Raw genomic sequence first — 15,033 nt, forward strand, 5'->3', positions numbered from 1 at the left:
CGGCCCGGCCCGACGCCCCCCCCCCCCCCGACCACCCCCACCCCCAAAAAAAAAAAAAAGAAAAAAGAGCCCCGGTTCCTCCGCTTTCGCCGCAGCCGTTACCGGCGGCCGCGCCTCCCCGGGCCCCCCAGCCCCGGCTGCGGGCGGAGGGAGCGCCCGGCCGCCGGGATCCCGCGGGGAGCGCGCCCGAGCATCGCCCCCGCCGCGGCCTCCGGGGCCGCTTCCCGGTGGGCGGGGGGGGGGGGGGGGGCGCCGGTGGCAGGAGGCGGCGGCGGAGCGGGCGCGCCCCAGGCAGAGCCGGGCGGATCCGGGCACGTTCCCGCAGCCCCGCCGGGAGCCCCGGGATGCGGCGGCCCCCCCCCCGGCCCGCCCCTGCGCGGCACGCCGGGAGCTGTAGTCCGGGAGGCTCCGGTGGGGCCCGGCCGTCCCCCCCCCCCCCCCCCAGCCCTCCCGCGCCCCTTTGGCGACGCAGCGGAGGCGAGGAGGAGTCGGAGTCGGTTTATTTCTTAAATAAAACCTGAAGGCGGCGTGGCGTTGGGCACGGCAGCACGAGAGAGGCCCGAAGGGGAGCAGGAGGGGAAGCAGGGACGGGTCCCAGCCGTGGGGGGCACAGGGCAGAGCCCCCCCCGCAGCAGGGAGCCGGCCCCCCCCGGGGGAAGGGCCGACCCCTTCCCACCAGCCCAGGAGCAGCGGGAGGGGAACCCAGCCGCATCCACAGGTGGATGAAAGCAGAACTGGTAGTCCCCAGCGCCCTGGGGGCACGGGTGGATGGGGCTGGGGCCACAGGGCACAGTGCGGGCAGTGCTGCACGCAGGGACGGCCTCAGCCCCCCCCCCCCCCTCCGAAGGGAGGAGGGTGAAGCGACACAGAGAAGGGACACGGCTGACTGAGGAGTGCCAGGGAGAGGGAGGGGGACACTGGCCCCACAGTGGGCAGAGAGGAAGAAGGGAGAAGCTGTTCACCACATCCCCGAGGGCTGGGAGCGAGGAGGTGCAGAGGGAGCTCAAGCTGAAGAGGTACGAGGAGCCTTCCTCAGCACCCAGCCCACAGTTAGGGCCCACCAAGCACCAGTCCCAGAGAGGGACTGCACGCAGGCTAAAGGCAGAGAGCCGCCATCAGAAGCTGATGCACCACCGCTGCCCATCCAAGCAGCGCTCTCCTCACATCCCTGTGCTTGGAGTAGGCTCAGCCCAGCACCATGAAGGACAAAAGAAGGGAACGGGATGGAGTCTGCCTCCCAGCTCAGCATGCTGGGGACAGAGCCAGCCCAGTCCCCTATGAGCACTCCCCTGGGGAAGACAGGAATGATTTCTGGGCAGGGACTGAGGTCCCGCTTCAAAGGAAAGGTGGGCAAAAGCCTCCAGGGCTGAGCCAGCCCACGCACACCCTGGGACTGGACACAGGTGGGAACCCTCCATGCCCCAGAGCACACAAGTGGCATCACCAGGTGGGGAAAGAGGAGATCCTGCCCAATAGAGGGGAAGGGCAGCAGCCATTTCAGTCCCTGTCACACACCCGGAGGAGACTCCTGCCCCCCAGCAACTGGTGCTGGAAGGGAGGACAATGACTGGGCCACTGCACCTCCCCACCCTGCTCCTTCCCCCAGTCCGCTGAGGGAAGGGGACCAGCACGAACCAGACCAGCCTCCATCCATGAGGAAAGGGGTTAGAGCAGCAAACGATTCAGGCACCAGCACTTCCAAGCTGGGATGAGGCAGCCTCTGACAGCTGATGCAGACACACGGGGATCCAACCAAAGTGCAACTTGGATTTCCTCTTCTTTACCAAACAGCCCACGTGTGAGGGAGAAGCCAGGGCCCCCACCCCGCTAGGGTGCCCGGAAGGCGTTGGTGGCTGCACCCGCGGCAGCGTTGGCCGCCGCTGTGCGCACCGCCTGGTTGGAGAAGACCCCTGCAGCAAACTCCTCCTGCGCCTTCTGGAAGCTGGCACCCGTCCGGCGGTACAAAGAGTGAATCTGGAAGAGAGCAGCAGGCTCAGGAGTCAGTGCCCCAGCCCCATTCCAACACCAAATGCACAGAGCCGTGCCCCACGCCAGCCCAAACCCACCCGTCCCAGTGTTTTGCCCCAGCGTTCACTCCTCACTCACCTTCTTCAGCATAATGATGCCCAACACAGCCACCGCTGTGAAGAACAAGGACACCAGGATCATCATCACAGCCACAGCCGTGTTCTTCCTCAGCGCTATCAGACTCAATATCCAGCCGCTGTAAAACAAGCAGTGGCTGTCCCCGGGTTCCCTCTTCCCCGCCCACCTCCTCCCGCTCCAGGGCAAGCGCAGCGCGTACCTGAAGCCCCAGTTGGGTATGCCGATGGCCTGCAGCACGTACATCACGTTCTGGGCAAAGAAGACGAAGAAGAAGACAAAGAAGTTGAACGAACTGTCACTCCTGGGAGAAAGAGACAGGTGAGGTTAGGCCAGAGAAAGCGAGTCTCAAACCTTCCTCAAAAGCAAGGAGGACAGGCAGGCGCCAGATGTGCAGCCACCTCCCTTAACTGGTGGTTAAGGGACTTGTAACGGGGAGACGGGCGAAGCAAGAGGAAGAGGCACAAGGCAGTACAGGGATCTCCAACAACGGCCACGGGAAAACTCTCCTGTGACCTCCTTAGGACAGCCCCATCCAGAGCAAAATGTGTTCCTCGCAGAGAGGTTCAGCCCAGGAGCAGGTCTCTGAGACCCGTAGGGAACACCGACACGGAGCCGGGCTACCCTCCGTGCGCAGTCCTGGTTTAGCACAGAGCCCCGCTTTCCCCGCTACAAGCACCAGCTTGGCAGACATCCCACCCCACTGCTTTGCTGGCCCGTGAGCTCCAGCAGGTACGCACCTGAAGGCTTTGTACATTGGCCTATACCAGCAGACGAAGGAGCAGGGCGTGTAGAGAAGAGCCCAGAGAATGGAGAGGCCGAACCCAGAACCTGACGAGGGATCCACGCAGAACCAGGCGAGCGAGGACAAGAAGTTCAGGAAGAGAGCAATGGTGCTGGCTGAGGGAGAGGACGTTGGTCAGGCGACCCGAGCAAGGCTCCCCGCTCCCCGTGCCGAGAAATCACCCCCCTGGGCCTGGGCACCAAGCTGCAATTGCAGCTTCTCCAGAGCGGCAGCGTTCCCTCGCGGGTAGGAGGCTCGATCCTCTACCTGCTCCCCAGAGCTCGGGTTCCACGCGGGGACTCACCCATCCAGAGGTAATACATAGTATGAACGGTCTTCTGGAAGTCAGCGGGGATCTCCACGGGGATGTCCTGGTAGAAGCAAGGCTTCACGGGGCAGAAGGACGGCAGCGGGGGCCAGTTGTTCGGTCTCGCTGCAAAGCGAAAGGAGGTGAGAAGCAGGGAAGAGCAGCACCCGGGCAGAAGGGGCCCGAGGGGACCTCGGCCACCGCCCCGGGGGCGCTCACCGGCACCACTGCCGAGGGCAGCGTTCTGCAGCTCCCGCTCCCGCCGGTCCAGCTCCTCTGCCTTGCGGTTCAGCTCCTCCTGCCGCTTCAGCAGCTCAGCCGTGGCCGCCGCCGCCGAGGCCTGCGGAGGACACGCAGCCCTCAGCTCCTGGCTTCTCCCCCGGCCCACCCGGGCCGCCTGCCGCCAGCCCCGGTACCTGCGTCCCGTAGGAGCCGTAGTTCCGGGGCTCCGTAGGGCTCGGTCTCCTCGGGGGCTGCGCGGTTCCCTGCGGCGGCGGCACGCCTGCGGCGGGCGGGGCCCCGGCCGGGGCATGGTACGGCGGCGGTGGCGGCTGCGGGACCGAGAAGGGGGCGGTGAGCCGCCGGTACCGCCCGGCCGCGGCGGGCAGAGCCCCGGGCAGGGCCACCGGGAGGCGGCCCCGGGGCACCGCGGGGCCCGGGCCCACCACCCCCGCCTCACCGCGCCGTTCTCGAAGGGGTTGTAGGCGTCCAGCGCCGCGCTCTCGGGGCCGGGCCGGTGCTGCACCACGGCGGGGTCCTGCAAGAGACGCGGCGGGGACTGGCACCGGGACCAGGGCCGGTACCGGGGCCTGAAGCGAGGCCCTGGGGCAGGACGGGGCCGCCCCGCACCTGGAAAGGGTTGTCCGGGAGCACCGCGGGGCCGCCGCGCTGCGCCATGGCCGCACCGGGACCGCCCCGCGACGGCACCGGCGGCTCCGGAGAGGCCTCGCCGCAGGGGGCTCTGCGCCTGCGCGGGACGGGCCGGGGCGCAAGCGAGCACGTGACGCGGCCACGTGGCCCCAGGGTCACGTGCCGGTGAGCCGTTTTCTCCCCCCCCCTTCCCTCTTCGGTCGCTCTCCCCTGGCTCCAGCGCAGGGGCCGCTGGGAGCGCGTCCCCATGGCAACGCCGTCCCCATGGCAACGCCGGGATGAGGCCCGGCCTCTCCGAGGCCTACCAGGCCCCACCGGGCCCGTGCTCCCCCCCCGCCCCCCGGGCCGGTTGCGCTGCACGCAGGGCCCCGTTAAGCCAGGCCCAGCACAAAGCCGCCCTCCTGCGGGTACCCAAAAGGCCTCAGCCCCAAAGGCAAAGATTTGCCCAGATCTCACTGCTGCAGCCCCCGGGGACAGGCGAGCGTTAGCCCCAGGTGCAGCAAGGCAGCTCCTTCGCTGCCCCCCCCCCCCCCCCCCGGCGACGCACGGCTGAATTCGTGGACGTGAAACGGTCGGGGGGGAATTTGTGGCACGGCAAGCGGCTTGGATAATTAAAGTGGGGCCTCCCGGATCAGTTATTCATAGGGGTCGCTGATTCCAGCAGCTACAGGCAGCGTGCCGACAGCCCCCTCCCAAAAAGGCATTCCTCAGCATCCCGAGGGCCGGGACGGCAGCACGAGAGAGAAATCCCCACCTGCCCCCAGTTCCCATCCCAGACTTCAGTGCTTAGTGGCAACTACACCTCTCGTCTAAAAATATTCCCTCCCTCTGAACGGCGGAGACTCAGTTACACACAAAGCAGTGAGTTCCCCCCTCAGCCCAGACAGCTGGCACCTCAGCGTGGTACTCTTGGCTGGGAAGTTAAAAGCTGTGGATTCAGATTTTGGACACCAGGGTGCTGTGTTTTCTGACGTCCAAGAGACCGCAGATATTATTTGCTCAATTTAATTCTCATCCAGGCTCACCCAGGGGCTGGCTACGGATGCAGCAGGACCAGGTCTTCCCCACACTCTCATTCCCTGGCACGCACCACCTACGAGCTGCATGGCTGTCTGCCCTCTGACTGAGCAGTACCGCAGGAAGCAGGTAAAAGCTCCCAGCCCAAGCTCTCTAAGACCACAAGCGCGTGAAGATGAGCCAGTGTCGCTCCTTTTGCGCCCCCCCCAACTAACTCCAGGTGAAGCTGGTGTTTTCCTTTATCTCTTCGCATGATGACATGGACAGAGCCTGCCACAGGCTGATGGCGCAACAGGAAAGGGATGCACTCGTGTAGAACAAACCACACGCCTGCTGTTCCTGACACAAGACTCTTCCAGACATGCGTGGGCAAAGCAGCAACACAGAGGTCCCATCAGGTCTGTGACTTCCCCAGCAAATCCCATGGAAAAGTCCAAGTCAAGGGCCCAGCCTCACAGAAAGGCACGGACAGCCCCATTTCCCTGTGCTGGGCTGCAGCGTACACCGCTGGGCCACCCACCGTAGGCATCGGGGACAGCCATCGATCACCCTGTCCATGGAGGGAGGGGGTTTCTCTAGTAAAGAAAAAGCACCAAGGCTGCTCCCTTCAGACCCTTTGGGCCTGGATTTACCACACGTATCGAAGTAGCCCCTGTTATCCTTTTGCTAGGAGAAAGACTTGTTCCGTACACTAAATCTTCCCACCTTCAACTACTGGTCTCAGGGCACAACACAGGACTCGTGTTTTGCCACCCACCGTGCCAGAATCTGCTTGCCCTGGACCTACTTCAGGCCCATCTGCAGCAGCTCAGAGCAGCTCAGAGCAGGTGCAAGCTCACGCAACAAGGCCATCATCCAAGCTTGGGAAGAACTGAGCAGGTGGGTGGATAAAGCTGGCTTTGTTACACAGGGGTTTACCAGACTGAAGCAGCTTTCTTCCTGCAACCCGAGGATGCATCTTCCTTCCCTCTGCAGGGTGCAGCATACAGTCACTGCCTCTCAGGGGTAAAAACAAGCAGCAGAACAGCCTCACGACAGGCTGCTGCTGGTCCGAACACCGGCCGGAAGGTTTATTCACTTCATATTTATTTTTCACAAAGACTGTACAAAATTCTTATAAAACTCTGGTGTGGGGATGGGCTATGACATCGATCCAAAAAATAATTCCCATGCAATCCCACCAGTTTCATAACTTACAAGGAAACAGATAAGCTACAGAGCTGCGAGTCCTGGAGTATTTACACTGAGGCGGGCAGGAGAGAACAGGAGACAAAGCAACACGTGAACAGAGGTATTTACAACATGGACATACAAGCCCCTCGCCTCATGACAGTGGCAGCAGCAACAGCAGGAGGTTGTGGTGCTCAGAGGCTGATAGAGAATATGGGCTATTTACAGTATCTCACATATTAACAGCTTTACAAACATGTCCAGGGAGTTTATGTATAAAAAAAAGCACCAAATGTCTGAATAGAAATCACACAGGCCTCCACGGGGGCTAGAATCTGAGGGCAGGCTGGCACCTGTGGCGTCACCGGCTGATGTCCCGGCTAGAGTCCCACATTTTTGTGCTTGGCTCCATCTCCAGCATGTCAAAGAACGGGTGCTTGAGGGCTTCAGCCAGGCTGATGCGCTTGGACGGCTCGTACTCCAGCATGCTCTCAATGAGGTCAAAAAGGCGGTGATGGTCCTCGGCCTCAGAAGTCAGGTACCGCTGCGGAGAGAGAGGGGAGAGGTCAGGGCGGAGGACGCTGCACGCCGCGCTGGTCACAGTACGCTCCCTGGGCTGAACGGCTAAGATGGGGGAGGACCGGTCTGTTCAGACCTTCGTTCACCCTAAACCTGAACTCTAGGCCACTTTAACAAGCACAGAACTGTTGAGGGTTTCCCCCAACCCCTCCCCATCTTCCCCAGACACTTCCTGAAGTCTCCTCGCCCTCCTCCTCATCCACTTGAGGTTAAGCTCAGGCTGCTGCAGTCTTCCTAGTTTATGTCTGGGACAGCCAAGGCTCCTTCAGGAAGATACTGGTCTGACCCTTTCAGTGGCCCAACCTTGCCCACGGGAAGAATCTTCAGAACTGGGGCTGGCACTGTAAGACTCTGCAATGAGAAGAGGATAAAGCAACCAGGCGCTCCTGCCCACCCCACCTTACCCGCAGTGGCTTGCAGTTTTCCCTAACATAACGGCCAGCAGAGGTGTTCTCATCCCAGTCCAGGCGGCCATGGTAGAAATATTTTTGCTTCCTGTCAGAGTAAGAGGTGGGAACAGGTTACACCCAAGCACCAAACGCCTTGCAGCAGAAGCAACACGCCAGCCCTGCCACTACTCTGCCGGGGGCGCACAGATCACTCAGGACACTGCGGCAGCATGGACTGACTCAGGAGGCAGCCGCAGAGTTTGATCCCTTGAAGAGAACCGCTGCCCATAAAGCGGGAAAGAGCCGGGAAGCCTGCAGTGCCCAGCTGGCCTTTCTCACCTGGTCTTCCGGATCATCCGAGAAGGAATTGGCCCCAAGATCCTCTCCATCATAGCCAGGTGCTCCCGGTTGTCATGCGTCTGAGGGAGACAAACATAAAGGGGAGGCATGGAACGGATTACAGTCATTCTGCCTCCAGACCCGGGTGATTCCCAGTTCAGGACCCCCTGCTGGCCAACACCTCGGTCATCTCTACAAGCCTGCAGTGATGGAGGGAACTCCATCAGCCCCTGAGGCTCCTGGCTGTGCTGGGACACAGCCAGCGTCCTCTTTCATCAGCTGTGAGGAAGCCATAGAGCACACGGTTCTCACCTGAAACAGGGTGAAACCCACATAATACTCAAAGATGATGCAGCCAATGCTCCAAACATCACAGGGCTGGCTCCAGCCAAGCTCTGAAAAACAATGTTTTTAAAAGAAGATATAGTTATGGCCCAGGATTCCAAGTCCCTCTCCCTCACCCTTTCAAAAACCAACAAGTAACTGGAAAAACAATTCCCATTCTGGCCTTCCCCTGCTACATTAGTGGCAATACACCGCCCAGCTGACAGCAATGCCAAAGCCACCAGTTTCAAGTTGTTGCCCCCAGAACCTCTCTGAATTAATCCAGCAGGCACCACCCGGTGCCCTTGGGACGAAAGCCTGCCGCTGCAGAAAGGCCAAGGAGAACCTACCCAGTATGACCTCCGGGGCCCGGTAATGCCTGGTGGAGACAATGGTGCTGTGATGCTCGTGATCGAACGTGGCACTGCCAAAGTCCACCACTCTGATGGCCGTGCTTTTCACACTCCGCTCATCTCGCTTCTTTGTAAGGGAGAAAGACAGCAGTTACTCAGGAGCTTCCAAACAAGGACTAACGCCCTTCCTTACACAACCGAGGCTTTGCCACAGGGGAAGGGAACGCTCTGCAGGGTCTATTAGGGCTGGCAAATACCCTCCGATGTGCAGCACAGCCCTCCCCCAAAAAACCTCTCACTCAGCTGGAGCCTGTGGTCTCCATAGCTTACTTGAATACAGGCCGTTCACCCAAATTTGTCCTGAACAAATGCGTGAACGCAGCCGGCCAACACCATCTGCTATATTCCAGCTCCTCCCCCTGCTAAGGTCAGGGACACCAAGAACCCGAGAGGAGACTTCTAAAGCAAGGCTGCTGTGTTACCTTTTCCAGGTTATAGGTGAGCTCATAGTCAGAGTTCACAAAGAGGATGTTCTCGGGCTTGAGGTCAGTGTGAGTGAGTTTATTGTCATGCAGAACTGAGGAAGCAAACAGAAGCAGGGTCAAGAAACAGAAGCAAAACGATGCTGCATCCACCTGAGGAGCAAACAGCATTAGCTCGGGTTGCTGCTGGCACAGTTTTAGCCCGTGTTTGAAACTGGGTGTGAACAGACAGGCTACTCTAGGCCAAGGTACTTTGACAGAAGCACAAGGATTGATCGTATCGATCGCCAGAACGTACACGCTGACGTGCTCTGGGCTGCTGCCAGCCCACAGGCATCAGAAACACGATAACCAGGCAAAGAAAAAGGATTCGCTCCAAGCACACATTCACCACCCAGGGGCAGGGAGGCTCAGTCTCAGGACTGGCACAGCAGCACCATGGCAAAAACACGTTGCATCGGGCCACCAGCTGCAGAACTGGTGCTCAAGCTGGGAGCCGCACAGCTCTCCAGGTCAGTCTAGGACCAGCAGAGAAAAAGAGCAGCGAACACTTACATTTCACAGCCTGGCACACCTGGTAGGCCATGTGCCGCACTTGGTGGATGGGGTAAGGCAGATAGTTGTTGTCCTTCAGGAAATCAAAAGTGCTGAGCCCCAGCAGTTCGAAGGAGATGCACATGTGGCCGTGGTAGTCAAACCAGTCAAACATCCTGACACAGAGGCTGAAGAGAAAGATTCAGATTCGGGACGGAACTGCACACACCAGACGGGCTGTCCCTGCACCAGGCTCGCCCCTTCCTTGCTCGGTCTGCATCCCGTACCAAGGCAGCGTGCCACCAAGAGCTAGCTACAGGTGAATTCAGTCACGCACCAACCAAGTACCTCTCTCATCCCATCCCTACGACCGCGCTAAGATGATGCTTTCCCTTCCGTTTTGTCACACGCTGAGTGCACTCACTTCTTGTTCTCGGGATCCTTCTCGTTGATTTTCTCCAGCACGTTTATTTCTAGTCGGGCAGCCTCTTTGTATTTCTCCACGTTTTTAATGATTTTGAGAGCAACGCGTGCACCACCCCTGGGGAGAAACAGGAAGAAAACTCAAGGTCACTCTGGAGTTGGGTCAGAGAGACTGCGCCCTGCAAAAAAAAAGGGCTTTCTGAACTGGTCTCTTCCTGCAAAGATTTATACATCCTCCCCCTCCCTACGAACAGCCCTGAGACTCCCCCCAGTCCCTCTCCACTACACGGATGACCCAACAGGAGGAGCACCCACACCAGCGGAGGAATACTAGAAATTGAGAGACCTGTTTCCACCCCAGGCTCCTGCTTTAAGCAGGGGACTATTTCACCAGCTGCGCTGTCTTTTTTCCGCATCACCGCAGCCCTCCCTGCCCCGGGAGCAGGCGTACCTCCGGTGATCCATGCACTGCACCACTCTGCCGAACGTGCCTTCCCCTAAGGTGCTAATAATCTCATCTGGGAGGGAGAGAAGAAGAGAAAAGCCCATGAGAGAGTGAGCACGACCTGGATGCAGCGCATACACAAGGCAGAGGAGAATGCATTGCAACACCTAACCTGCACACAGCTTGAGAGACCGGAGCAGCGGAAGGCTGACACCGGCTGCACAAGGCAACTGCCCTAGTTCCCTGGCACTTCAGTAACAATACAAAATATAAACGTAGTTTTAACAAAAGGGGAAGGAAAAGGAGAGGGTTTCTCTTTAATAAACAATGAAAATAAAATGAAACAGAAAGATAAGACAGATCTGCGACTGCGATGGGAGCTTAACTAGAGAGCTAAATTATGTTACGATTTGGCTGTACATCTTTCTTGTAGCCAGTCGCCGACGCGATAGATCAGATGCCCCTCGTCGTCGTCCTCCACACTCTTGGCCCTTCTGCTGCTCTGTCGACTCCGCTGCTGGCCCAGGCAGACAGGGAATTCATCATTCACCAATCAGATTTTCAAACCAGCGCAGCAGCCAGCGTCACGCATTGGTTGGTTTGGAAATTCACATGGTTGTTTGAGGAGGGGTTGCAGGAGGAGATTCCCAGCCAATTCATACGGCACAGAGGAATATATAACGATAGGGATATTGCAAGGGAACATGTCAAGATACAACACACTAGCTCAGAAAAGAAAAAAACAGTTTGCTTTTCGTTGTAGCAAAAAAAAAAAAAAAAAGAAAAAAGAACCTACAAACAGCCCCACCCGAACCAGTGTGAGAGCAGAGACGGGCAGAACAAGGGCTAGCAGAGGGGCAGTGGAAGGAGCCAGCTGCTCTTGCTCCTGTGGGGGCTTGGAGAGAAACGGCGCTGGCCTATGGGTCCCGGATCAGTGCCAAGAGAGCACGCCAAAGCACGACTCCGCAGCCGGGCACTCAGTGACCGCAGGGAGAGGCTCGCTTCAGCCCTGCATCAGCCACTGAGGAAAGGCAGCAGGAGGCAGGTGCTGGGAAGTCCTGCACAAGCAAAGGGCCAGACTGCCCCACAGACACTGCCCATCCCATTCCAACAACCTCCCACGGTGGCTTCCCCCAGCCCCACCACTCGGATTAAGATGAATTCAGAGGTTTCAGAAGCAACTCTTGGTACAACGATCCGTCAGAAACCAGAGAGGATTTACAAGTAACTGCCTGGGGGCAGATGTGACACTTCTTTCTAGACCCTCCCCCAAAGAAGCTGATCCTGGAAAGGCCAACTTCCAGGAGAGAAGCAGAGGCCCAACAGGGAATAGGGACAGCCTGGGACGAGGCAGATGAGAGATTTTATGCCAGAGAAGAGAAAACTCCTGCCTTGGTTCCGCTAAGCATCCCCACACCTGGGAGCAACCAGACAGCAGACTCGGGACCTGAATCCAGCCCATAACCCCGTCCCCGGACACACAGTCAGAACAGACCGGACAACACTGAGAGCTCCACACACAGAGCAGAGAACACGTCTGGGGTCTAACAGAAGTGGAAGGCGAACAGCAGAACAGACGAGAAGAGAAAGCCGGGGACACTGCTGGGAAGAGCCTGGGATGGTCACTGCCTCCACCCGGACTGACCAGGCCACGAGCTATGTTCACCTGCCAAAGCCCCTGGCGCAACAGCCCTAGTCAGCTGCGCCCGCCCAAAGGATCCTGCTCTGCCACAGGACCCAGCTCACAGAGACGGGGCTTCCTGCCACACAACGCAGGCCCGGATCGGGGATCAGCAGGGGCCACGGGGACCTGTCGCAGACGGACCGAGCTCTCTGGGATCAGGAGCAGCTGAACGCTTTCTGCACAAAGCTCACACAAAGACCGCTCAGCTGGGGTCCCTAGCCAGCCCTTTCGTGAGCATCACCAAACCAAAGCAGCGCTCGGTAGGGATAAAGGAGCTGTGGAGCACGGCGCCATGCCAGGGGGACAGTGCTGGCCCTGCGGGGCACGCCCGTCCTCCCACTTCTGAGCAGGCAATGCTAAGGCAGGGTCTGAGCTGCCTGTGCCCAGCTGGCACCGGGCAGCTACCGCTGAGGCGCACCAGGACGGTGGACAGGAACTGCTGCCTGCATCAAAGGCTTTCTAGGCATTTCTCAAGCTGAGTCCGAGAGAGCGTTAGAAAGTGAGTTTTCTACTTACCCAGCTTGCCACCTGCGAGAGAAAGGTTACAGGGGAGGCCCAGCACAGCAGGATACTCACCGATGAGGAGCGACTAAAGGACCGGCTGCGGCGCCGCCTCCGCCTGTGCTTACGCCGGCTGCTTTTGCAGCTCCGGTAGCTGCCCTCGCGGTCCCGGGAGCGCCGGTACTCGTAGGAATGACGGTACTCAGGTTCATAGTAGGCTTCTCCTCGCTCGCGGCTGTAATCGTTCCGCCGGTAGCTATCACAGTAACGCCGGTCGTAGGCCCTCCTGTCCGCTGAGTGGTCGTCGTAGCTGAGGGGGGAAGCAAGCAAGCCGTGGGGATACGATTACGAACGCTGCTCGGGAAGGGACAGCTCAGAGCACGCGAGCCTGCTGAGTACAGGACGGGCTGAAACGCCTCGGGTCACCCGGGGACAGGTGAAGCGCAGGGCGGCTCTGGCAAAGCGATAGCGAAAAGGAATCGGCCAAAATCTGAGCAGCTCTGCGGGGCTGACTCACCTCCTGGACCGAACGTGGTAGCTGTCCTCCCGACGGTGCCGACGGTCACGCTCGCTGCTGCTCGACCGTGACCGTGTCCGCCGTCGCTTGTGCTTGCGACTTCTGTAACGCTCATGGTAGCTGCCCCGGCTGCTGCGCTCCGACGAGCGGTACCTTCTAGAGTGAGGCATCTGCAGGAACAACAGGAGGCTGTGACTACGAGGCGATGGCAAGGGAGAGAAACCAGCACGTACAGCCAGTAGCCAAAGAACCGTTAGGGCAAAGAGGGGGAGGCAACCAGCAGCGTGTCCGAGTACGCACGAGGGATTTGAGAGGGAGGGGACAAACCTCTGAGAAACCCCAGAGCCTCGTAAGAGCGAAGATGCAACCACCCACACGGGCCATGCCCGCTGTGTTTTTGTTCTCCAGGTTACGTTTCCCCCTTCACTTCTCATCCGTGGTCTTTACTGGCCACAGCTCCAGGAGCAGCATTTGCACTTTCAGTGCCCCTACTTTCTCTCCCTGACCCTACGCCCTCCCCAGGGAGCAGAGAAGCTCCACCGGGATGAACTGAAGATAAAACAAAGCTCAGGATATTACTGATGCCAGGCCCAAATCCTTGCAGCAGCACTGCAGACACCTAAGTGGGCAACTGCTGAAGAAATGCCTCTGTCCTACTGCCGAGCAAGCACCACCTACAGCTCTCACTCCAAGCGCAGAGGCCCCTACAGGCTCCAAGGAGCAGGAACGCCGTCTGCATGCACAGATGTGTGAGGGCAGCCTCGCAGGCCTTACCTCAGAGGCAAGGAATACTCCCAACTCTGCCCTGCAGGTGGGACGTTAGAGTCAAGAACGAAGAAGAAAACGCCTCGGTAAGACCGCACACCAAGTTCCACCTCTGAAACGCGAGTCCTTAGGGTCCTGCTTCTATCCCCAGACCTCGCTCCACAACTACCAGACTTCCCCAACGCGTATTTTGGTTTGCAAGCATCGAGCTGCTCAATCTGCCCCGTCTCCGCAGGTAAGAAGCTGGATTTCTGCCCACAAACCTCCTGGTGGATCTTCTCCCCCCCCCCCCAGCAGGCACGCTCGCCTACCCGGCTGACTTTCCGCACGCAAAAACTCTGCTGACGTTAGGGGCAGGGCTACCAGAAGGCGAAGCTGCTCCCACAGACGTGGCGAGCTACAGGCACGTACTCATCACCCGCCAACGGATTTCACCCTCGGCAGCCAGGCCGGGCTCCACTGGGCCCCGGGCGGTCCCTCCCCGGCGGTGGCTTCACCGACAGCCGGCGCCGGGGCCGGGCCGAGCCCGTCACACCCCCTGCGAGCGCCGCGCAAGGGAGACGCTCCCAGCCCTTAATTAAAGGCAGCGCTGGGAGGCGATGCTGGCAGCCCTCCAGCGGCCGGGCAGCCCTCGCAGGCAGGCGGAGGCCGCACCGGGGCGTTTCGCTGCGCTGGAACCGGTTTGGGGATCAGCGGCGGCGGAGCCGGGCCGCGAGCAGCGAGCGCGGCCGCCGGGCGGGGCCCGCACCGGACGCCGGCCCACGGCGCTGCCGAGCGCCGAAAGAGGAAGCGCCGGGACCCGGCCGCCGAGCGAGGCCACCGGGACGGACCGCGCCGGGGGGAGGGGGGAAGAGGCGGCGGGCTCGGAACCCCCGCCCGGTGCCCCCGGGCCTGGCCGCGGCCTCCTCGGGCGCTCCGGGCCCGCCCCGCGAGCGCCCCCCCGGAAGCGCTCGGGCCTCGGGAGCGCGGCCCCGACCTTGGCGAGGAGCCTCCGGGCGGCCCTGCCCGGCCCTGCCCAGCGCGGCCCCGGGAGCGCCGCCGCCGAGCACGGAAGCGGCCGCCGCGGCCTAACCCCGCCCGCCGCGCCCCGAGCCGCACCGTCCTCGCAGCCAGCCCCGTGCGCTTGTCCCACAGGAAGTCCGTGATGGCGGCCGTGGGCCCCCGGGGATCCCGGGCCCCGCTCCGGCTCCTCTCGGGCTCCGCCGCTCGCTCGCCTCCGCCGCCGCCGCCGCCGCCTCCTCCTCCGCCGCGCCCCGCCGCGCCGCGCCGCCGATCCGGGTCTCAGCCAGGCCGCGCGCACGCACGACGCGCACACGGACGCGCTTGCGTCACGCGACGCGGCGCGCGCACGGGCCCGCGCGCGAAGGCGGCGGGGCGGGGCGGGGCGGGGCCGGGGGGGCCGGGGGAGGGGCGGGGCCGGTAGGGAGGTGGGCGGGGCGTCGCGTCA

At 60.9% G+C, this 15,033-nt stretch overlaps 1 protein-coding gene across 6 annotated transcripts; it reads right to left on the reverse strand.

The window, feature by feature from the left end:
* Window positions 1-484: 484 nt before the first annotated feature.
* LOC118258621 (dual specificity protein kinase CLK2) lies at window positions 485-14,900 on the reverse strand. Of its 6 annotated transcripts, XM_035567495.2 has the most exons (20): window positions 14,685-14,856; window positions 12,822-12,991; window positions 12,380-12,614; window positions 10,540-10,636; window positions 10,126-10,192; window positions 9,676-9,792; window positions 9,273-9,439; window positions 8,718-8,812; window positions 8,233-8,362; window positions 7,871-7,953; window positions 7,559-7,638; window positions 7,235-7,325; window positions 3,874-3,951; window positions 3,611-3,745; window positions 3,414-3,534; window positions 3,192-3,320; window positions 2,844-3,003; window positions 2,306-2,407; window positions 2,107-2,224; window positions 485-1,974 (listed from the first exon to the last, which is right to left on the reverse strand). In XM_035567495.2, the coding sequence occupies exons 2-20, from the start codon at window positions 12,989-12,991 to the stop codon at window positions 1,828-1,830; spliced, it is 2,322 nt and encodes a 773-aa protein (XP_035423388.1). In that variant the 5' UTR covers window positions 14,685-14,856; the 3' UTR covers window positions 485-1,827. The 6 variants fall into 6 exon arrangements, with proteins under 6 accessions (XP_035423388.1, XP_035423386.1, XP_035423383.1 ...); XM_035567490.2 differs by lacking the exons at window positions 485-1,974; window positions 2,107-2,224; window positions 2,306-2,407; ... (3 more) ...; window positions 3,611-3,745; window positions 3,874-3,951 and adding an exon at window positions 6,151-6,795 and having other exon boundaries at window positions 14,685-14,900; XM_035567491.2 differs by lacking the exons at window positions 485-1,974; window positions 2,107-2,224; window positions 2,306-2,407; ... (3 more) ...; window positions 3,611-3,745; window positions 3,874-3,951 and adding an exon at window positions 6,151-6,795 and having other exon boundaries at window positions 10,540-10,633; window positions 14,685-14,885.
* Between the last annotated feature and the right edge of the window lie 133 nt (window positions 14,901-15,033).

This window comes from Cygnus atratus, chromosome 28, assembly GCF_013377495.2.
Source record: "Cygnus atratus isolate AKBS03 ecotype Queensland, Australia chromosome 28, CAtr_DNAZoo_HiC_assembly, whole genome shotgun sequence".
In the NCBI taxonomy this organism is placed as follows: Eukaryota; Metazoa; Chordata; class Aves; order Anseriformes; family Anatidae; genus Cygnus; species Cygnus atratus.